Genomic DNA, 23503 nt, shown 5'->3' on the forward strand with positions numbered 1-23503 from the left:
GAGCTTTAAGAATGTGGATTCTGAAGCACCTAGGTGGCTCAGTCAGTTAAATGTCTGCCTTTGGCTCAGGTGGTGTGATCCAGGGTCCTGGGACAGAGCCCCATATCAGGCTCTTTGCTCAGTGGGGAGCCTGCTTCTCCCTCTCCCACTCTCCTTGCTTGTGTGTGTGGTCTCTCTCTGTCAAATACATAAATAAAATATTTTTTAAAAAGAGAGAATTTGGGTTCTGCCACTTCCTAGATGGTATGACCTTGCCACACATTAATTAACGTATCTTTGCCTCAGTTAACTCGCCCATAAAATGGAAATGCCCTATAGTACCTACCGCATGAGGTAGTTGCAAGAACATGTGCAAATCTTTACAAGTGATGTCTGGCACATAATAACTTCTGTTAGCAGTTACTAATATTATCTTAAAAACTGTTGAGACCTAGGGATCCCTGTGTGGCTCAGTGGTTTAGCACCTGCCTTCGGCCCAGGGCGCATTCCTGGAGTCCCAGGATCGAGTCCTGCGTCGGGCTCCCGGCATGGAGCCTGCTTCTCCCTCTGCCTGTGTCTCTGCCCCCCCCCCATCATGAATAAATAAATAAATCTTAAAAAAAAAAACAAAAAACTGTTGAGACCTAAAAAAACAAAACTGTTGAGACCTGAGTCTATCATTGGATGTCGATTGTCACTCTTCCAAACAGAGAAACTGAGCTTGGTGGTAGCCTCTCCCTTTGGCTACCACCAAGCTGTGAGTTGACCCTATGTTGAGAAATTTTTCTGATACAGTTCTGATCCAGTTTCCTTTAGATACTCACCAAGGTGAATTAGGTTATCAAGTTCTGCTTTCCTCTCTTTTGACTTTCTCCATCTGTTTCTGTGTCTCTCTGCTCTGGGTTGCCCCTACTAATTTCACCTTGCACATTGCCACTCAGTCAATCTGCAGGGGCTCAGTCTCAGGGAGCCTCCTGCAGGAAAGCCTCCTCTGAACTTCCCCTCCCACTTATCTGGCCCCTCCCACTATACTGTTTTCTCCTACACTTCCTTCCTGCAATATTGGCACTCATTGCTCACCTGCTTTATGTAAAGATCCTAAAAGCTCACTGAAGGCGGGGACTAGCACATTATCACTGCTCTCTCTGATTTCCAGAGTAGATGGCAGGAGGGTATTTATTTGGGCAATGAATGTGTGAGCTGTTTCAAGAGAAGGGAGCCATATACAGTTAAGTGTGAAGTGTATTAATGAATGGCTTTATTGCCCAGATGAATATTCAAGCATCTTAGTAAGTGCCACATGAGTCCTTTTAGGACTAACTGCATTGCATTTGTAAATTTATTTTAATCTTCATATTATAGGCATTTTATTGAATTCTGGAAAGAATTTCTTTTTTTTAATTTTTTTAAATTTTATTTATTTATGATAGGCACACAGTGAGAGAGAGAGAGAGGCAGAGACATAGGCAGAGGGAGAAGCAGGCTCCATGCATCGGGAGCCCGATGTGGGACTTGATCCCGGGTCTCCAGGATCGCGCCCTGGGCCAAAGGCAGGCGCTAAACCGCTGTGCCACCCAGGGATCCCCTGGAAAGAATTTCTTTGGGATCAGTTACAGTACTCTTAAAATCTTTACAAACTGAAGTATAACCCTTCATTCAGAAAATCTTTTTTTTTTTTTAAGATTTATTTATTCATGAGAGACACACACAGAGAGAGAAACATAGGGTGAGTGGGAAGCAGGCTCCTGGCAGGGAGCCGGATGCGGGACTCTACTTGATGCGGGACTTGATCCCGAATCCCAGGGCCTGAGCCAAAGGCAGACACTCAACCACTGAGCCATCCAGGCATCCCCAGAATATCTTTAAGAAAGCTTTTTAGGACTTGGTCATGAGTTCTGGGTCCTGCACAATTTTCAAGTTTGTTATTTATACCTTAGCATTTCGTTTTAGCTCTTGTGACTGTTATTTTTCTTTTCTTTTTTAAATTCATGAGAGACACAGAGACAGAGAGAGGCAGAGACACAGGCAGGTCCTACAGCTCCTTCAATGTATCATTCCTTTCCTCCCTAAGTAAGACTTATGCTTGTCCAATTGGGCCATACTGAGACTTAACCTTAGTTAGTGACTGGTCTAGTGGCCATGGGGGCTTCGGGCAGATCCTAAAGAATGCATTGTCTTGTAGGGTATTTGCCTCATTTGAGTATTCTACATTGTCTTCAGGTTGGGGGGCTAAGATGGGTCACTTCTGAAGACCCAGAGTTTAGAGCAATCTGAAGTTCCTATCCCTAGTCTTGGGAATCCACCACTTCTTTATTAGAGCCCTGACTTCAGTGTTGGAGACTGACCTTGGCTGAGAAGTCAATCACTTCTAAAGTTTGGCTTCTTCGAAGTGGGCCCCTGAGCCTGGTCCTTAGGACTGCCAGCTTGTCCTCTGACTCCAGATGATGGTTATGGTGGGGCACTAAAACGTCTCTCGGGCGTTTATGCTTTGCTTTACATTGATGATGAATAGCCCAGGCCTATCATTTTCCTTCTTCAAAGCAGCAATGGTCATCGAATTTCACAGTTCTTCCAATGACTGTTTTCCTCACGTTCACAAACACCAGAGAGATTGAATAAGCCAACGCATGCCCTTCTACCCATTTCCCAACTCACTTTCCCCTAGGTGGGAGTCTTACACAATCGCATGGAGATCGGTGAATCACATATCACCTGGAATCTTATCCTTAGACTCTCTTGCCTAGGACCTTTTCTGGTACCTGCTGTCTAGTCAGGCTACCTAGAAGCAGGACTTGAAACAGAACTCAGATACATGTGACATATCGAGGGTGTGCTCTGGGGAGAAATAGAAGGGAGGAAGAGAGGAAGGAAAGGAGTCATCCTAGGATGTAGTGAAGACGAACTTTTCTCTGATCCCACCGGAGCTCTGGAGTATGCACTGCACCACAGGGCTGGTCACAAGTTGAGGCAAGGCCTTTCTAAACTCATTTATCAGTGGGACATTGTTGTAGGTTATGAGGGTGGTAGGTGTGGTTAACCTCCCTGTGAGGCAGCGCCCCCATTCAGCCAAGAACAGCTGTCAAAAGGGGCAGCTGTAAGTTATTAGCAGCTATCACTCATAGCAGCTGGGAGGGGAATGGGTGCATCAGCCAGTAAAGAGGATCTGGTAGGGCATTTACAGCATCACTACAGGCTCCCTAAGTGTCTAGAGTTTCTCAAAAAATCTAATTTATCATTCTACTACTTTTGGTTCTTTATCTGGATTGGAAGGCGAGGGCATTTGGGGTGAGTTGGCTTCTGGTGTAAAGACAGTTTTTGTAAAGGCAACGGGCTAAGCAATCTGTGAAGTTCAGAAGAACAGAGGCAAAGTGAAATCTCCAAACAGATTCACTTTGGATAAGCTCTGGTCTGGAAGAAAACAACTTTTTGGGGCAAGTTGGCTCACCATCTCAGCCAAAGACCCATCTGATCCTGCCTCTAAGAGCCTGTTCTGGTAGAGAATGAAAAGGGATGGTTAGAACATAACAAAAAACAAAACACACACACCCCAAGCCCTCTTCCTATCTAAGTTGCTCAGGTACTGTATTAAGGGGTGGACTCTGGGGGTAACTTTGTTAGTAGAATGCAGAATGAAAAATGAAATTAGAAGCCAAACATCTAGTGTGACTTCCAAAGGAAGCGTTTTGAACTGCCGCAAGAGTCAGGTGAATATGAAGGGTTTGGCTCTTTAATTCCTTCTTATTCTGTATTTGAAATCTCAAAGTCATTTGAGGGAAGGCAAGTAAATTATTGAGTCCATCCCTGTGGCCTTTCTGCTATTGCAGATCTCTCATTAGTGCTGAAAGGGCCACAGAGGTGAAATTCCATAACCATTCTTCATCAGAAAGTAAGTTGTGGTGTTCATCCCCAAAATGAGCCCTGAATTTTGGAGGTTTGGAATTCACCTTTTCCCATCTTGTTTCTTCAAAGTACTTCAATGTTCTGCTCCAAACACACAACTGATATTGTTAATCACACAAGTGATCTCTTTCCATAACACGAGTGAAGTAAGGGCCACCATAAAAATATGTGCAGTCTTGTAAGGGGGAGTAGTGAGATTCTGATGGGGGATTCAAGCGGGGCTCCATGAGGAGGCACAGGCAGGGCTACTTCCCCAAGTAGATAGATGTAGGAATGGGGTGTTTGTAGGAAAAAAGTCTGCTATGGCTGGGACCCACACAAGAAGAAAGGTAACTGAGGCTTCAGTGTCAGGTGAAGGAGTTTAGACTATTCTGCGGGCAAGAGGCTGAAGGCTCTGAAGAGAGCAACGTTTGACCTGTGTTATTGAAGGATGAAGGAGATCACAGGAAAATAACGGTGGAAAGGGAGTTGAGACTAGGAGAGCATCAGAAAGGATACTGAGGGAATGGGTGTGGCGAGGAGGTGGCCTCGGCTAGGGTCGGGTGTGACTCGGTGTTGGACGTTAGACCGTGGGAAGGGCTCGGATTAGTGCAGGAGAGTGCCCAGTCCTTAATCAAAGCCGAGAAGCCATCCGAGACAAGCGGAGCTGCAGCGCTGAATCTCGCCGCGGAAACCCAGTAAGCGCTCGGGAGTAGGCACCCGGCACTGGGGAGCGAGCGCTGGTCTAGCTGTCCCGTTAAGTGCGAGGAACGCTTGGAGCGGAGGTGCAGTCGTGACGGGCTGTCCTTTTCAAGGGCCAGCCTTCAAACTCTCCTTCCCGCCGAGTGCCTAGGAATCCCGACTGGCGCCCCGCGCGCTCCGGCGTCCTTAAATGCTGGATCGCTAGGCCGAGGCTCTCCCGGACCCGTGTCCGTTCAGGGGACCCTGGCCCGCCGCGTCACCGCGCAGGCCAGATGGGCCCAGGCGCGGCGAGGGCGCGGCGAGGGCGCAGGAGGGCGCAGCTCGGTCAACCCGGCCGCCGCGCGCTCGGGGCGCTCCGCTCCCGCCCGCCGCTCCAGGGAAAGACCGCCCTGGCCTGCGCCGCGCGGCTCGTCTCCGCCAATCAGCGCGCTCCTTCCGCGGCGCCCGGCGCTCCAGTGACGCGCGCGCCAGCCTGCGCCGGCGGCGCTTTGACGACCGCCCCTCCCGCGCTCGCCCGGCCCGTTAGCTCCGCGCCGCGCCTCTTGTGCGACGGCCCCTGGGCGGCGGCGCGTGCGGGCGCGGCCCTGGCGCGCCCCCTGGCGGCCCGGCGGGGCGCTGCGGGCGCGGCGCTGACCCGGAGGCGGCGGCGGCGGTGCCCGGATGGAGGCACGTCATTGTCCCCCGCCGGGCGGCTGGGCTGTGTGCGGCGGCGGCGGCGGCGGCGGCCGAGGGGGATGGAGCGAGCGCCGAGCCGGGTCAGGTAAGCTCCCGCCTCCTTCCCGCCTGCCGCCGGCCGGCGTGGGGCCCGCAGAGCGCCCCGCTTGCCTCGGCCGCAGCTGGCCAGGCCGCCCCTGAGCCGGCGCGGCCCGCAGGGGACTGGCGCGGCCCCTCGCCTGCCGCCCCCTTCGCAGCCGCGGGGCCGCCCGGGACCCCGCGGCGCCGGTGGCAGCGCCGCTACCGCCGGCCGGGCCAGGCCGCTGGGGAGGGGGCGGCGGCCGGGGCGGTCGGGCGCTGGGAGAGCCGGGCTGCGCGGGGAGGCCAGACCCCCCTGGTTGCCATGGACACTGCCCTCCCACCCCCACCCGGCCCCAGCCCGCCCCCTCGGCCCGTGGGCCGGGCCGGGCGGGCGGCTCCGGGGCGGCCTGGCCCGCATGGGTCTGCCCGCGGTGGGCGTGTGCCGGTGCCGGCCGCGGAGCCCGGCGTCCCCGGCCCGCCCGCCGCCCCCCGCGTGGCTGCCACCTCTCACCCTCGGAGCGGCCCTCGGAGCCCGGGGCTCGCCTCCCCGCCCCCCCCCGCGCCCCCAGGGAGACAAACTTTCCCACCCCGGCGCCCCTCGGCGGCGCGCCGGTCCCTCCCGCGAGGCGGTCCACCTGGCTCCTCAGCCGAGTGTCCGAGTGCCCCACGCCGGCCGCCGGGGCGGAGCGGGCACCCTCGGGGGTGGGGGGGGCGGAGGGGCGGAGGGGAGAGGAGGGGCGGGCCCCGGCGGCGCGTCCCCCGGAGCGTGTGCGCCTCGGTCCGGTTCTTTATCTTCGGGGCAGGGAGAGCTGGCTTACCTGGAGGGGGTCGGGGACGAGGGTGATCAGTTTCAGATGTTTGAAATGAAGATTTGACGGGACAGAAGTTTTACGATCTTAGACTTTAACCTCGTTCTAATGAGTGCAGTCGAGATCACTTTTGTTGAATGGCGCTTTTATATTCAGGGAGGCCTTAGGGTTTACTTGTTTATGGGAAAACATGTTGGTTATTAAAGTAAAGACGCTCGGATAATAGTGAAACTGGTTGAGGAACGTGTTCAGTTAACACCTCTCTTTCAAGGTTAACAACGGTATTATAGGTTCTCCTACGTTTTTGTGGCGTCTCGAAATTTTTTAAGAGAGTTGTAAATTTTAAAGATAATTTTACTCTCTGGGTTCATTCATCGTGCACAGGGGATATGGATAATCAGTTTTACTTATTTGTTTTTATTTAAGGTCAGTTTCACTTTCTTTTCCTATCGTTGAATCAAGTCTACCCTGGTTTGTAAAGCTTTAAGGCCAGTCGTTTTATTTACCTAAAAATAATTGAAATCAAGACTTTATCTTTTTAAAGCTTGTGTGTTTTCCTTTTAAATAGAAATGTCACAAAAACGTGGATTACGTTGTTTATGAAGAAGAGTGTATCATTTTCTTCTCTACGTGTATTGATGTTATCCCCTTTATGAGCAGTGCCACAGTGATTTTAAAGTAGAGATATGCTTTCCTTTTTTTAAATGAAAAAAAAAAGCATATGCTATTTGAAATATCATATAAGGGGCTGAAAATTTTAAGCCTTCCAAATCAAAGATTGCACTTAAGGCAAAGGAAGCATTTGTGAACTCCATTTGTCTCATTCCTCTACACACATCCAGCCTTGATTCAAGTACTCATTTTTTTCAAACGTGCTTTTATAACTTTTGGTGTATCATTAGAAGATGCTGAGAGAAATTTTAACTTTTCACTGAAATAGCTGCTTAAAAGTGATACATAACCATATGTACTGATACATAACCATAATGTTTAGAAGCTTTACTGTGAAGTTCTTTAACTGTATGAATCTTAGGTCCTATGCAACATTGTTTGACTTCTAGAAAGGATATCTCCATAGCAGATGGAATTTAGTTTGGATATTTGATGGTTTTAGGATAAGTAAGCATTCATTGGCCGAATATACAAATGAAGACAAATGGATAGTTTTGGTTTGTTTTCCTAGAATTATAATGCTATATGGTTATTGATTGAATTGTATGCTTTCCTTAATTTTTTTTAAGAGCCCACCTCCCCGCCCACCCCCCCATCCCAGCCCCCAAAGGCAATTGGAGCAAGTAAAATGGTTTTATTTGGTCATTTGTTAATGATTGTCCTGAAGGGATGTTTACCCTGGGAAAATTGAGGTTTTTACTAGTAAATGTTATTGTAAATGAGGCCAAATTAACCTTTCCTCAGGACGCTGTTTTGACTTCTTCATTTTGCTCCTCCTTGTCTTCCTCCTCCTCCTTTGTTTTCTTACACATGCTTGCCTCCACTATGTTTCATGGTGTAGACTTTATTTGGATAAAACAGCTCAAGCTTTCTTCCTGAATGAGGATCCTGTATCATAGGTTGACTTAAAATAGTTCCGTTTTTCTTATTTTATTAAGATGTAATCTGACATCTACTTTTTAATTTCTGCATAAGATTCCAAAAAAAATTTTAAGGTTGTGCTTTTGGGGCAGGGGACTGTAATCATGCCATCATTTAAAATTAAAACAAATTTGAGGATTTTAAAAGAAGCTCACTGTGAGCAGACTGTGCATCACAGCATTTGTTGAGGTGGCGTACGCATTGGTATTCTTTCACTTGACTGTATTGAACATTTTTTAAAACAAGTTTTAAAAGGCTGTTTCTACTTCAAAGTAGGAATGAGATACTGTATACAAATGAGATACTGTATATAAATCACTCAGCACAAACTGGTGCTAAAAGCAAACACTGGTTACTTCCTATCTTCAGAATTCATTCATTTGCTCAGCACATGTGTGGCAAGCTTTCTGTGTGCCAGGTCAGGAAATAGAAATAAAAGTATGACAGAGAGCAATGAGTGAAACCAGCCATGGAGTGGGTGCTATAGCGCTACCATAGAAATCAGCGCCAGGGTGCTGTGGGAGCTTGCAGGAGGGGTTCTAACCCAGTGAGAAATGTTGTCAAGGAAAGTGTCCCAGAGGAAATGAATTCTAAGCTGAGAAGTGGAAGTGGTAACTGGCCAGAGGTGGAAGGATGGAAGAGTGTGAGGTAAAAAAAGAACAGGAGGTGAAGAGTCAGAGAGAGCAGGTAGGAATGGAACCTGGGGAGCGGTTCCTAGGTCAGGCAGGAGCAAGTCTGGGTGTCGGGATGTTGTACCTGGGGCGGTCGCGGCATGCCTCAAAGAACGGTTATCTATAGAGGAGTGGCACACTGGATTTGGTTGTCACTGGACAGTTTACATTCCTAAAAGGATCCCCTTGACTGGGTGGGTATAGCCAGAAGGAACTCTTGCTGGGAATATTGGGCCAGGTGCCTGGTTCTACTTGGTGACTAAGTTTGGGTTATAATTACTCCATTTTCTAGACCCTGTGGACTCTGTCCAATTTCTCATAGGTCCATTATGAAAATTAAGTGAATCTATGTTCAGTGATTAACACAGTGCCCAGCATATAGAAAATGCTTAAGTGTAGCCCTAAGATTTAAAAGTAGGATTCAGAGAGAAAATTATAATTACTTTTTTAACCTGTATTTATGTTCAAATTTGATGTCAGTAATATCTTATGGGCTTTGTTTAAGAAGTCACATATACCAAATAAATGAGCCTCTTCAGGAAAACTTTTCAAATGTGTGACTTCCTATTGTTTTTTTTTTTTTTTTTTTTATTTATGATAGTCATACAGAGAGAGAGAGAGAGAGAGAGAGAGAGAGAGGCAGAGACACAGGCGGAGGGAGAAGCAGGCTCCATGCACCGGGAGCCTGACGTGGGATTCGATCCCGGGTCTCCAGGATCGCGCCCTGGGCCAAAGGCAGGCGCCAAACCGCTGCGCCACCCAGGGATCCCTGTTTTTTGAATAATATATTTCAAACAAGTCATTTTGGACTTGAAACTTAAAATTAAAGCTAGATAGAACAAAATATATGGGTTTTTGGCAAATGTATAGAATTGGAAATTGAGGTACCTGATTATAAACCGAAATATGAGACTAAGAAATTTTAGGGGGCTCTCGCGATAGAATGACAAGATCCAATCAAATATTTCATTGAAGTTCTTACAACTAAAATTGTTAACATGTTTAGATGAGCACAATGCTAAATGTTCCAAGGAAATGATTTCAAAATTTAAAAATACTGCTGCTGGTATATTACAGTGACTTGTTTGACAATGATTAAATATGACTAGATCTGGGATCCCTGGGCGGCGCAGCGGTTTGGCGCCTGCCTTTGGCCCAGGGCGCGATCCTGGAGACCCGGGATCGAATCCCACGTCGGGCTCCCGGTGCATGGAGCCTGCTTCTCCCTCTGCCTATGTCTCTGCCTCTCTCTCTCTCTCTCTGTGACTATCATAAATAAATTAAAAATTTTAAAAAATGACTAGATTTAATGGTAGATTAAGATCTAATGGTAGGTTAAGTAGATTACTTTTCTCACTTTATGAAACAACTGTATTTTGTCTTTTGCAGAGTTGAACAATGACCATAGTTGACAAAGCTTCTGAATCTTCAGACCCATCAACCTATCAGAATCAGCCTGGCAGCTCTGAGGCAGTCTCACCTGGAGACATGGATGCAGGTTCTGCCAGCTGGGGAGCTGTGTCTTCGCTAAATGATGTTTCAAATCACACACTTTCTTTAGGACCAGTACCTGGTGCTGTAGTTTATTCAAGTTCATCTGTACCTGATAAATCAAAACCATCACCACAAAAGGATCAAGGTACTACTTTTTTAAGGACAAAATTCTTCCAAGAAACTTTTATATAAATGCTGTCAATGGTTGGTAGTTTTGGAGAGGGTCTTCTTTTGTAAGACATATTGGTACCCAAGGGGCCAGCAGGCTTCATTTTCCTGCACTACTTGTTTATGATTAACATGTATCATAACAGGGTCGCCTTGGTGGCTCAGGGGTTGAGTGTCTGCCTTTGGCTCAGGTCGTGATGCAGGCATCCTGGGACTGAGTCCCACATCAGGCTCCTCGAATGGAGCCTGCTTCTCCCTCTGTCTGTGTCTCCACTTTTCTCTCTGTGCCTCTCATGAATAAATAAATAAAACCTTTAAAAAAAGTATCATAACGAGGTAGATGACTTTTAGTTACTATAACATTTGTAGTTTCTTTTATTCTTAATTTTTTGGAGGATAAGCTTCATCTTGGTGAGATTTGAGATGGGCAGGCATTTTGTTAACTTGTCAGGTAACCATAGTTCCCTAGATGCCTATCTTTAAAATTTTTGAAGATTTTTTAAAAAATATTTATTCATGAGAGACACTGAGAGAGACACAGAGACATAGGCAGAGGGAGAAGCAGGCTCCATGCAGGGAGCCCAATGTGTGGGACTTGATCCCCGGACCGCAGGATCATGCCCTGAGCCAAAGGCAGACACTCAACCTCTGAGCCACCCAGGCGTCCCTGAAGATATTTTTTAAAAAATGGTTGCCTTTGGGGCAGCCCGGGTGGCTCAGCGGTTTAGTGCCGCCTTTAGCTCAGGGCCTGATCCCAGAGACCTGGAATCAAGTCCCACGTCAGGCTCCCTGCATGGAGCCTGCTTCTCCCTCTGCCTGTGTCTCTACTTCTCTTTCTCTCTGTCTCTGTGTCTCTCATGAATAAATAAATGAAATCTTAAAAAAGAAAAGTTTCCTTTTAACAAATGGCTCCACCTAACTGTGGGTTGTTTTTTTAGTATTTGGAGTTTTGGCCCCTTAAAATCATCTCTGGTAATAAAGTTCTTTGAAAGACAGCAGATAATGTAAATGATACATTTGTTGAAACTGTGTAAATGTGGTTACATTTGTTAAAACTGATCTGGTAAAATGAGACATTGACACTTTGGTTGGTACTTCTGAGACTTCTGGATTTAGAAGCTTTGAAATGCAAAGAAGATAGATTAGTTCCAACTCAGAATGTCATTTGGTTTAGAATAATTTGGCCCTTGTATGGTTTTGCATCCTCATAGTAAATGTGGTATTGTGATGTGGTGGGTGGTGTGATTTGCTGAAGGTGTTTCAGTGGGAGGAGAGTTTATATCACAAAATAAACAATTCAGTGTTACACATAGAGTTTAAAGATTTTCACCAGCAAGACCTTCCCACAGCACTTCTTTTCACTGACTTGAACTTCCCATTACTTGCTGGGGTTCCTTTCCGTCCCTCAAGCCTTAACTCACAGCACCCTGCCATGCCCTTTCTGGAGCCCTTGTCCCACTCTCCGCAGACTCATTTCCTTTTTCCTAATTTTGCTTTCCATTCCCACTGAACTGAAGCCTACCTTTGCATACTTATTACCCATTAATTTCTTAGTTAAAATAGAGAGCCATCTGGTGAGGCGTTTCCATCTCCCAGTAGTGCCAAGGAACTGGCAAACTTTTGAAAAAGTAGTCCTCAGATAAATGATCAAACTTTCCTAAATAAGTTTTTTTTGAGCTTTATACCTGATTTCTCTAGCATAGTTATCATTAATAATCTGTTTCTATAGATTGTGTTGGAAAATTTTTAAGTAGATCTCAAAGAGTGATTATGGTGAACTCTCATGTACCATCAGTCAATGTTGACATTTATCAACTCATAGCCAATTATACCTTCACCCATTTACTCCCCTGTCATTGTAAAGCAAATCCAAGACTTTGTATTTCATCTATGAATATTCTAGTTTGTGTATCTAAAAAATTCTTTTCTAAAATTTAAAGCATCAAAAAAAAAATAAAATAAAATTTAAAGCATCTTTAAATTAAAACTCCAGCCAATGTTAACATTTCTCTGATTGTCAAAAAACTTTTTTTTACCATTTCATTTGTTGAAATCAACATCAAAACAAGGTCTATACTTTGCATTTGGTGGATGTCTTTAAGTTTCTATTAACACACCCCCTTTGGTCTGTACTATTGAAGAAACCAAATCATTTCAATTTCCCACATTCTAAGATCCTTCTTTTAAAATATCACTTTCTTCCCTGTATTTCTGGTAGCTGGTAAAAACCTAATCTTGAGGGATTCCTGGGTGGCTTAGCGGTTTAGAGCCTGCCTTCAGCCCAGGGCATGATCCTGGAGTCCCGGGATCAAGACCCAAATCAGGCTCCCTGCATGGAGCCTGCTTCTTCCTCTTCCTGTGTCTGTCTGTCTCTCTATGTCTCTCATGAATAAATAAATAAAATCCTTAAAGGAAAAAAAAACATAATCTTGATCAGATTCAGTTTGATGTGTTGCTATTTATTTAGCTTGAGAAGCGTGCAAAGCTTTTTTTTAAAAAAATATTTCTTGTTTGTTTTTCTAGCCCTAGGTGATGGCATTGCTCCTCCACAAAAAGTTCTTTTCCCATCTGAGAAGATTTGTCTTAAGTGGCAACAGACTCATAGAGTTGGAGCCGGGCTCCAGAATTTGGGCAATACCTGTTTTGCCAATGCAGCATTGCAGTGTTTGACTTACACACCACCTCTTGCCAATTACATGCTATCACATGAACACTCCAAGACATGTAAGTGTTCTGGGCCATGTTACTTGTGTGGTGTTGTGGTATGCTAACCTACTTTCATTTTTTTCTCTGTAATGATAGTGAAGAATTAAGCCAAGAACTTCCTAGTGAGGAAACTGGTTTATTCTTTTAGAAACCATGGAAGAAGACTCTTAAGATTTGTATTCATGTTTCATAAAAATCATTTTGCACCTAACTTGACCTGTGAAGTTATTTAAAAAGAACATATTTTATCAGCATTTGCCATTTCTGAACCCCCTGCTGGCTTTCTACACTTGCTGAAAAATGTGACATTAATGTCTGTCGCCAACAGCTTGGGACAAGCAGAATTAAGAAATCCTGTCTCTCCTGGCTTCTATCCTGTATTGTTAAGGCTTGATTCATTTACAGGTTTGTAAGCCTTAGTGGAGAGGAACCTCTTGTTACAGCCCCCAACCTCCTAAAAATTCATACAGGACTTTAGTGTGTGTGTGCGAGCTCAGTTTTCAACTAAAGGGCAGGAAATCAGTTAAAATATATCATGTCTTTAACAGGTGACAGCCAACTCAGTGGTTGACCAGTAAAATTTAGAATTTAGAAAATAACTAGTCTTTGAGGTTTGATCTTCTAAATATATTGTAAATATCCTTCATTCTTATAAACAGAGCCTCCCTGTCTTTTGATCTATATTAGTGCTGAGGTGTGTGTGCGTGCTATTCATTAATTATCAGGGTGAAAACTCCTTTTGCTACTTCTTTTTGAATAGTCGTTTACTTGATGGAGAATTTAAACCAGTTCTTTTAAAACTGTTTACCCCTCCCCCAAAGAGCAAAATAATGCTTGTAAAGAATTTGGAAAGTACAGAAAAATTTAAAGAAACCAAAGGAAAATCACCTAGAATCTCACTGCCCAGAGGTGTTTGGTATGCCAAGGGCTTTTAAATTACAGAATGAACATTTTGTTTACTCTCATTTTCCACCGAAGTTCATAATTCATTCCCCACAGACAGCTTTCCCATTACTTTTGTGCTTAATGAAAGTAGCATGTGGATTAAAACCCAGTCCTGGCACCTGGGCCACGAGGGGCGAGACCAACAAAAAATTCAGAAGCTCCCAGTGTCCAAAATTAGTGCCTATCTTTTACGCTATTGGTAGCTTTCATTTGCTTTCTATTGTTCCTTTATTTAGATATCTTGGGGCATGGTTATATACATGTTAGTTACATCTCTTTATTATATATGTGATTATATATTTTCCTTTGCTTAGGTTTATTGAGGTATAATTGACATACAGTAAATTACACATACTTAAAATATATATTTGATACATTCTGACATTTGTATACTCTCATAAAACTACCACTACAGGGATCCCTGGGTGGTGCAGCAGTTTAGCTCCTGCCTTTGGCCCAGGGCGCGATCCGGGAGAACCGGGATCAAATCCCACATTGGGCTCCCGGTGCATGGAGCCTGCTTCTCCCTCTGCCTGTGTCTCTGCCTCTCTCTCTCTCTCTCTCTCTCTCTCTCTCTCTGTGACTATCATAAATAAATAAAAATTAAAAAAAAAAAAAAAACTACAGTTAAGGTATTGAATATATTCATCACCCCTGAAGTTTCCTAGTGCTCCTTTGAAATCACTCCCATCCCTTCCACTCCAGGCAACCACTGATGTGTTTTCTGTCTACTATAGATCAGTTTGTATTTTTTAGAATGTCATATAATAGAATTACACAGGCAAATATTCTTAAATTGCCTGACTTATTTCATTTAGTGCAATTATTTTAACATTCCATGTTGTTGCATGTATCAGTAATTTTTATTGTTGAGTAGTGTTCCATTGCATGGATGGTACCATATTTTGTTTCACCTACCTATTGATGGAATTTGGGTTCTTTCTTGTTTGAGGCCCTCACAGATTAAGCTGCTATGAACATTTATAAACAGGTCTTTATAAGGACATGTTTTCTTTTCTCTTGGGTAAATATCTAGGAGTGGAATGGTTCAGTCTTGTAGTATATGTTTGTTAACTTTAAGGTAAACTGCCAAGCTGTAGTTCCCAAAGGGATTCTGGTATTTTACATTCCCAGCAGCAGTGAGTGAAAGTTCCATTTACTCTGTATCTCCCCATAATATTTGATGTGGTCAGGCTTTCCAGCCTCAAGTCATTCTGATAAGTACATAGTATAGCAAGAACTACCCTACTGTGGTTTTAAATTGTACTTCCCTAATGAGTAATGATGTTGAACATCTTACCATATAGTTTATTGCTGTCTGTATACTCTTGGCTAAAGTGCCTGTTCATATCTTTTGATTTAAAATTGGGTAGTGTTCTTGTTGTTGAGTTTTGAAAGTTTTTTATATATTCTGGATACAAGTCTTTTATTGGATATGTAATTTGCAAATACTATCTTCCAGTCTGGAGAAGAATATTCTCTTCACACTGTTTTTTGAAGAGCATGTTTTAAGTTTTGAAGAATTTCACGTCATTATTTTTTCTTATCACTTGTATTTTAAGTGTTATATTAAGAAATCTTTGCCTCACCAGAGGTCTCATTGATTTTCTCTATATTTTAGAAGTTCTATAGTTTTAGCTTTTATATTGGTCAGTGATCCATTTTGAGTTAATTTTTATTAGTGGTGTGAAGAACGGATCGAAGGTCAGGTTTTTCAATATTGGATATCCAATTGTTCCAGCACTATTTGTTTGAAAGATAGTCCTTTCTCCACTAAATTGTCTTGCTTCTTTTTTTTTTTTTTTTGTCTTGCTTCTTTATCAAAAATCAATTGGCCGTATCTATATGGATCTATTTCTGGGCTCTGTTCTGTTATGCTGACACTGTCTATCTTGACACCATTAGACGGGGGTCTTGATTACTATGTATTTAAAAGTTTTGGGGGATCCCTGGGTGGCTCAGTGGTTTGGCGCCTACCTTCGGCCCAGGCGTGATCCTGGAGTCCTGGGATTGAGTCCCATATCAGGCTCCCTACATGTGTGTGTCTCTCATGAATAAATAAAATCTTTAAAAAAGTGAATAAAAGTTTTGTAATCAGGAAAGTTGTCCTCCATGTTCTTGTCCTTGTCCTTTTTCAAAGTCGCCTTGGCCATTCTTGGTCCTTTGCATTTCCAAGTGAATTTTGTGAACTTCTACAAAAAAGCTTCCTGAGGGCAGCCCTGGTGGAGCAGCGGTTTGGCGCCGCCTGCAGGGAGTGATCCTGGAGACCTCGGATCAAGTCCCAAGTTCGGCTCCCTGTGTGGAGCCTGCTTCTCCCTCTGCTTGTGTCTCTGCCTCTCTCTCTCTCTGTGTGTCTCTATGAATAAGTAAATAAAATCTTTAAAGAAAAAAAAGCTTCCTGAGATTTTGATTGACATTGTGTTGAATCTGTGAATTAATTTAGGATGAGTTGACACCTAAACAGTATTATTTTCTGTCCTTAAACAAGGTATATATCCCCATTTATTTACGTTCTCTGTAATTTTTCTTAGCAATATTGCTTAATTGTCAATGTACAAATATAATGTGAACTTTTTTTTTTTTTTAAGATTTTATTTATTTATTCATGAGAGACACAGAGAGAGAGAGAGAGAGGCAGAGACACAGGCAGAGGGAGAATCAGGCTTCATGCAGGGAGCCTGATGTGGGCTCAATCCTGGGTCTCCAGGATCAGGCCCTTGGCCGAAGGCAGGCGCTAAACTGCTGAGCCACCTGGGCTGCCCCAATGTGAACTTTTAAATCCGATTTATCTGTGTTTCATATTTTTGGAAGCTGTCAATGGTAATACTTTTTGAAGTTTAATTTCTAATTGTTTATTGCTAGACTCTTAAAATGCAAATGATTTTTGCGTATTGGTCTTGTATCCTACAACCTTGGTAAATATTAATTATGGTAGTTTTGTTTGATTGTTTTAACATTTCTTAACATTTTATATGGAGTCAGTCATGTGATCTATCGATAAGGACAATTTTACTTCATTTCCAGTCTGCATGCTGTCTATTTCTTGCTTTGATTCACTGGCCAGGACCTCCATTACAGTGTTGGATGGATATGGTGGAAGTAGATGTGACAACCATGTCTCCTTCTTCACTGTAGAGGGAAGACATTTTAGTCTTTCACTTTTACATACGTTGTTAGCTGGGGAATTTTCATAGGGGCACCAAGTGTTTGCTTGAATGCTAAGCCAAATTTGCATTCCAGAGGTGAGCCCAGCTTGGTCATGAGGCATTATGATTTCTGTACATCATTGAATTTGCTAAAAATTTTATGTTCATGACGAATAGTAATCTGTAGCTTCTTATAATTCCTTTTTCTGATTTTGGCATCAGGGTAATGGTGGCATCATGAAATATGTTGGGATTATTTATTTCTATTTCCCGGAAAACTTTGTAGAATTTGTGTTATTTCCTACTTAAATGTTTGGTAGATTTCACTGAAGCCATTGGGGCCCTGGAGTTTTCTCATGCGTAGGTTTTTAACTACGTATTTAATTTCTTTAATAGATATAGGCCTCTTTGGGTTATCTATTTTTTCATCAGGGAGCTTTGGTAGTTTGTGTCTAAGGAATTTGTCTTACATGTCGAATATACTAGCATAAAGTTGTTCATAATGTTCTTTTCTCCCTTTTTATTCATGTAGTATTGATCTCAGAAAATCAACTCTTGGTTTCATTGTTACTTTGTTTTGTTTCATTGATGTTTGTTATCTTTTTATTACTTTTTTTCCTGCCTACTTTGGATTTAGTGCCCTAGACTAGTTTCTTAAAGGGGAAGCTTATAGGTCATTTAATTTGAGATCTTCTTTTCCGTTCTGTTTAATGCCATAAATTTCCCTTGAAATGCTGCTTTACTTGTATTCCAGACATTTTGGTATTTCATGTATTCATTTTTGTTCAGGTCCAGATACTTTCTAATTGCCTTTGCGATTATTTAGAGATGTGTTTAGTTGCCAGGTATTTTGAGGATTTTACAGAAATTGTCCTGTTACTGGATTTTAACTTAATTCTCTTGTGGTCAGGGGATGTATTTTTTGTTGTTTGAATCCTTTTAAACTTGAGACTCGTGTTATGCACCAGAACATGGTCTAGCTTAGTAAATGTCCCATGTGTACTTTATAAGGATGTGTTCTCTGCTGTGATCTGTGGAGTTTCTCCATGATGGTCAATTACTTGGTAGTGTTGTTGAGGCTGTCTTCTGTGTCCTTACCGCTTTTCTGGCTACTGTCAAATTTTGAGAGAGGACTGTTGAAATCAAATATATTTGTGAATTTGTTTTTTCTTTGTTTTGTCAGTTTTGCCTCGTGTTTTGGAGCTTTGTCATTTAAGATTATTATGACCTCCTTCATGAAATGACCTATTCATAATTGACAAAATTACCCTCTTTCTCCCAGTAATGTGCTTGGTTCTGAAATCTACTTTGATATAAATAGAGCCCCTCCAGTTTGCTTATGACTAATGCTAGTATGGTATATCTTTTTCCATCTTTTTACCTTTAACCTATTTGTGTCTATGCTTAAAGTGGATTTTTTGTAGATAGCCCATAATGTAATTTTTTAAACAATCTCTGCATTTTATCTTGGGGTGTAACCCATTTGTATTTAATGAGATTAATTGATAAGGTTGGGTTTAAATTACCATCTTGATGTTTGTTTTCTCTTTGTCCTATTCTTTGTACCCTTTTTCATCTTTTTCTGCCTTTTGGAGTAATTTTATGATAATCTTTATTGGCATATTTTCTGTAACTTTGTTTCCTTTTTTTAGTGTGGCTTTAGGGTTTGTCATACTTCTATAAATGATCAGTTTGCCTTCAAGTAATATTCCACTTGTGTATTGTAAAGACTTGGTGACAATCTTAGTGACGGTGTACTTTCATCTCCCCTCTCATGGCGTTTGTGCTGTTGTCGTCATACATTTTATTTCTACCTGTGTTATAATCACACAGTATATTGTTTATTTTTGCCTTAAACAAATTATAAAGGTTTTGCTTTAAATAGTTCAGATGTGTTTAGAAATCTTTTGTATTTACCTATATAGTTATCATTTCCAGTGCTTTTTAATTCCTTTATGTGGATTTAGATTTCCATCTACTTGTTTCCTTATGGCTGAAGGACTTCCCTTAACTTTGCTTGCTGGTGATGAACTCTGCTTTTAGTTTTATGTGTTTGTTTTATTCTCAGTCTGAAATGTCCTTATTTTTTGCCTTTTTAAAAGTTAACTGTTTTGAGGTAATTGTAGATTCAGTGCAGTTGTAAGAATGACACAGGGACCTCTTGTCTACCTTACCCAGTTTCTCCAGTGGTGGTAACACTGTATTTCAATATCTCAATCAGGATGTTGACTTGGATACAGTCCCGATACAGAACATTTCTATCATTATAGAATCCCTCATGTTCCCCTTTTATAGCCACGCCCACTTTCTTTGTGCCCTGATGTCCTCCTTTAACCCCTAGCAACTACTAATCTGTTTTTCATTTCTATAATTTTGTCGTTTTTAGAATGTTATGTATATACATTAGGTTGTGCAGTATTTAACTTTAATGGATTGGCTTTTTCATTCAGCATAATTCTCTGAAGATTCATTTAGGTTGTATGTACTAATAATTTGTGGGGTTTTTTTTGTTTTTGTTGTTGAGTAGTACACCATAGTATGGATGTACCTTGGCTTGTTTTAAGCACTCATCCACAGAAGGACATCTGGGTTATGTCCAGTTTGGGGATATTATGAATGGAGCTTCTGTCAGCATTAGAGTGTACAATATATGTGTGAACATGTCTTTTTCTCTGGAATAAATGCCTAGGATTGCAATCACTGGGTCATATGGTAGTTGCATGATTAATTTTACAAGAAACTACCAGTTTTCCAGAGTGGCTGACCATTTTACAGTCCTACCAGCAATATATGGGAGTTCTAGTTTCTGTGTATGTTTGCCAGCATTTGGTGTTATCACTATTTTTCATTTTAGCCATGTTGATAGGTATATAATGATACCTTCTTGTGGGTTATTATTATTTTTTTAGATTTTATTTATTTATTCACAAGAGACACAGAAAGAGAGGCAGAGACAGAGGCAGAGGGAGAAGCAGGCTCCATGCAGGAAGCCCAATGTGGGACTCAATCCTGGGACTCCGGGATCATGCCCTGAGCCAAAGGCAGATGCTCAACTTCTGAGCCACCCAGGCGTCCCTATTTTTTTTTTTTTTTAAGATTTTATTTATTTATTCATGAGAGACAGAAAGGCAGAGACATAGACAAAGGGAGAAGTGGGCTCCTTGCAAGGAAGCCCGATGTGGGACTTGATCCCCGGACCCAGAAACATGCCCCCAAAGGCAGATGCTCAACCACTGAGCCACCCAGGGATCCCACCTTCTTGTGGTTTAAATTTGCATTTCTCTAATGCCTAAAGGTCTCGAACATCTTTCTGTGTGCTTATTTGCCATCTGTATATCCTGTATGGTGAAGTACCTCTTGGCTGTCTTTTGTTCTTTATGGCATTCTTTGTTTTTATACTGTTGAGTTTTAAGAGTTCTTTATGTAATTTAGAAACCAGGCCTTTGTTGGATATGTAGGTTCCAAATAATTTCCCCCAGCCTGAGGCTTGTCTTTTCATCCTATTAACAAGGTCTTTCACAGAACAAAAGTTTTTAATTTTGGCGAGGTGTCTTACTTTTTCCTTTTATGGATTGTGCTTATGATGTCAAGTTTAAGATCCCTTTGCCTAGCTCTTGATTCTGGAGATTTTCTCATATTTTTTTTTCTAAAAGTTTTATAGTTTGACATTTTACATTTAGGTCTGTGATCCATTTAAGTCAATTTTTGCATAGTGTGAGGTTAGGGTGAAGTCAATTTTTTGTCTCAAATGCCTTTTAGCCACCGCACGCACCATTTGTTAAAAAGGCTATCTTTCCTCTATTGAATTGCTTTTACACCTTTGTAAAAAACCACTTGGACATATTTGTGTGTTTCTATTTCTGGGTTTTCTGTTCTGTTCTGTTGAGGTATATGTCTGTCTCTCCACGTAGTTTTGCAGTTGTAGCTATGTAATAAGTCTTGATATCAGATAGAATGATTCCAGCCATGTAGTCTCTTTCAAAATTGTTTTAGCTATTCTCATTTTTCTGTGTTACCATATAAAGTATAAAATAATAGTGTCTATATCTACAAAAAATCTCCCTGCGATTTTGATAGGAGTCGTGTGAAACCTTCTCAGTTTGGGGAGGGAGAATTGACACCTTTACTTACGTTGACATTTTCAATCTATGAACATGGTATGTCTATTTATTTAAATCATCTTTACTTTAATCCCTGTTGTGTAGTGTTAGGATGTTTTGTCTTATTAGATTTATGTGAAATTTTTGTTATTTTTTGAGGGGTTGTAAGTGGCATATTTTTAATTTTGGTATCCACATGTTTATTGCTGGCATATAAAGATACATTTTATTTTCATATGTTGTTGATCTTATATCAACTGTGACCTTGCCAAACTCAGTGATTAGTTCTAGGCATTTTTGTTTGTTTTCTTTTTGTAGTGTTCTTGGATTTTTCTAATAGTCATGTTATATGCAAGTATGGACAGTTTTACTTATTTTTTTTTTCAGTTTTACTTATTCTTTACTGATTGGTATGCTTTTTATTTCCTTTTCTTATTTCACTGGCTAGAACTTTGAGCAGAGTGGACATCCTTGCCTTGTTTCTGATATTAAGGAAAGGAGCATTTAGTTTGATATTAGTGGTAGGTTTTTTGGTACATGCTCTTTATTAAGTTAAAGAAGCTTTCTGGATTTCTTTTTTTCTGACTTCTGTCTGTCATGAATAAGTGTTGATTTTTGTCAAATCCTTTGTCAATATTAAATTGATATGATCATGGGATGTTTAGTTTTTAGTTTGTTAATATGGTGGATTATACTGGTAGAGTTTCCAATATTGAGTCCTCTTTGTATCCCTGGAGTAAATTCCATTTGGTCACGATGTATAATTACTATTTTAATAGTTTTTGTTTTAATTTCCTGATACTCATCATGACAAGTACATTGCTTAATCCCCATCACCTATTTCACCATTGCCCCACTTACCTCCCCTCAGATAACCATCAGTTTGTTGCATTTAGTTAGAGTTTGTCTCTTTTCCTTTTGCTTGTTTGATTTTTGAAATTACACATGTGAGTGAAATCATATGGTATTTGTCTTTATCTGACTGACTTTTTATACTTAACATTTTGCTCTCTAGGTCCATTCATGTCATTGCAAATGGTAAGATTTCATTCTTTTTTAATGGCTGAATAATATACCACATCTTTATCTATTCATCAACTATTGGACACTTGGGCTGCTTCCATATCTTGGCTATTGTAAATAATGTTGCTACAAACATAGGGGTGCATGTATCCCTTTGAAATCTTTGGGTAAATATCCAGTAGTGCAATTGTGGGATCATAGGATAATTATATTTTTAATTTTTTGAGAAATCTCCATACTGTCTTCTATCTTCTAGAGTGGTTGCACCAGTTTGCATTCCCACCAGTAGTGCAAGAGGGTTCCTTTTTCTCCTTATCCTTGCCAACACTTGTTTCTTGCATTGTCGATTTTAGTCATTTTGATAGGTGTGAGGTGATATCTAATTGTAGATTTGATTTGCATTTCCCTGATGGTAAGTGAGGATGAGCATCTTTTCATGTATCTGTTGGCTATCTGTAGGTCTTTGGAAAAATGTGTGTTCATGTCTTCTGCCCATCTTTTAATTGCATTATTTATTTTTTGAGTGTTTGAGTTTTATATGTTCTTTATATGTTTTGGATTCTAGCCCTTTATTGACTATGTCATTTGCAAATATCTTCTCCCATCCAGTAGGTTGCCTTTTAGTTTTGTTGATTGTTTCCTTCACTGTGCAGAAGCTTTTTATTTTGATTAATCCCAATAGTTTATTTTTGCTTTTGTTTCCCTTGCCTCAGGGAACCTATCTAGAAAAAAGTTGTTATAGACAATGTCAGAGAAATTACTACCTGTGCTCTCTTCTAGGATTTTTATGATTTCAGGATTCATTTTTAGGTCTTTAATACATTTTGTTTTTTGTTTTTTTGTTTTTGTTTCTTTTTCTTTCTTTAATACATTTTAAATTTATTATTGTATCTGGTGTAAGAGAGTGGTCCAGTTTCATTCTTTTTTTTTTTTTTTTTTTTTTCCAGTTTCATTCTTTTGCATGTTGCAGTTAGTTGTGTTTTCCCAACACCATTTGTTGAAGAGACCATCTTTCTCCCATTCTCCTGCTTTGTCAAAGATTAATTGATCATATAGTTGTGGGTTTGTTTCTGGGTTTTCTATTCTGTCCTGTGTGTCTGTTTTTGTGTCAGTACCATACTGTTTTTAAGATTGCTTTGGCTATTCTGGGCCTTTTGTGGTTCCATACAAATTTTAGGATTGTTTGTTCTAATTCTGTGAAAAATGGTGTTGGTATTTTAATAGGGATTGCATTAAATGTGTAAATTGCTTTGCATAATATAGACATTTGAACAATATTTGCTTCGGTCCATGAGCATAGAATGCCTTCCCATCTCTTTGTGTCCTCTTCAAGGTCTTTCAACAATGTTTTACAGTTTTCAGAGTACAGGTCTTTTTTTTTTTTTTTTTTTTTTTAAGATTTATTTATTTGAGGACCCTGGGATCATGACCTGAACCGAAGGCAGATACTTAACCTGAGCCACCCAGGCACCCTAGAGTACAGGTCTTCTACTTCTTTAGTTAGGTTTATTCCTAGATGTCTTACTATTTTTCGGTGCAGTTGTAAATGGGTT

The 23503-nt window shown here is 41.4% G+C and overlaps 1 protein-coding gene across 3 annotated transcripts in view; it reads left to right on the plus strand.

Moving 5' to 3' along the window:
- Nucleotides 1-23503, plus strand: part of USP42 (ubiquitin specific peptidase 42) — a 73366-nt gene that overhangs the window by 17961 nt on the left and 31902 nt on the right. For 2 of the 3 annotated variants that reach the window (XR_005986926.1, XM_041749951.1), the window contains exons 3-4: nucleotides 9758-10007; nucleotides 12554-12754. Coding sequence is in view for 1 of the 3 variants with exons in the window: in XM_041749951.1 (XP_041605885.1) it covers nucleotides 9767-10007; nucleotides 12554-12754 (442 nt within the window). In the remaining 2 variants the exon portion in view is untranslated. Of the gene's footprint in view, nucleotides 1-5207; nucleotides 5321-9757; nucleotides 10008-12553; nucleotides 12755-23503 lie in introns of those variants that run through there. The other variant, XR_005986927.1, reaches the window with a different exon arrangement.

The sequence above is a fragment of the Vulpes lagopus genome, chromosome 3 (assembly GCF_018345385.1).
Source record: "Vulpes lagopus strain Blue_001 chromosome 3, ASM1834538v1, whole genome shotgun sequence".
Classification (NCBI taxonomy): domain Eukaryota; kingdom Metazoa; phylum Chordata; class Mammalia; order Carnivora; family Canidae; genus Vulpes; species Vulpes lagopus.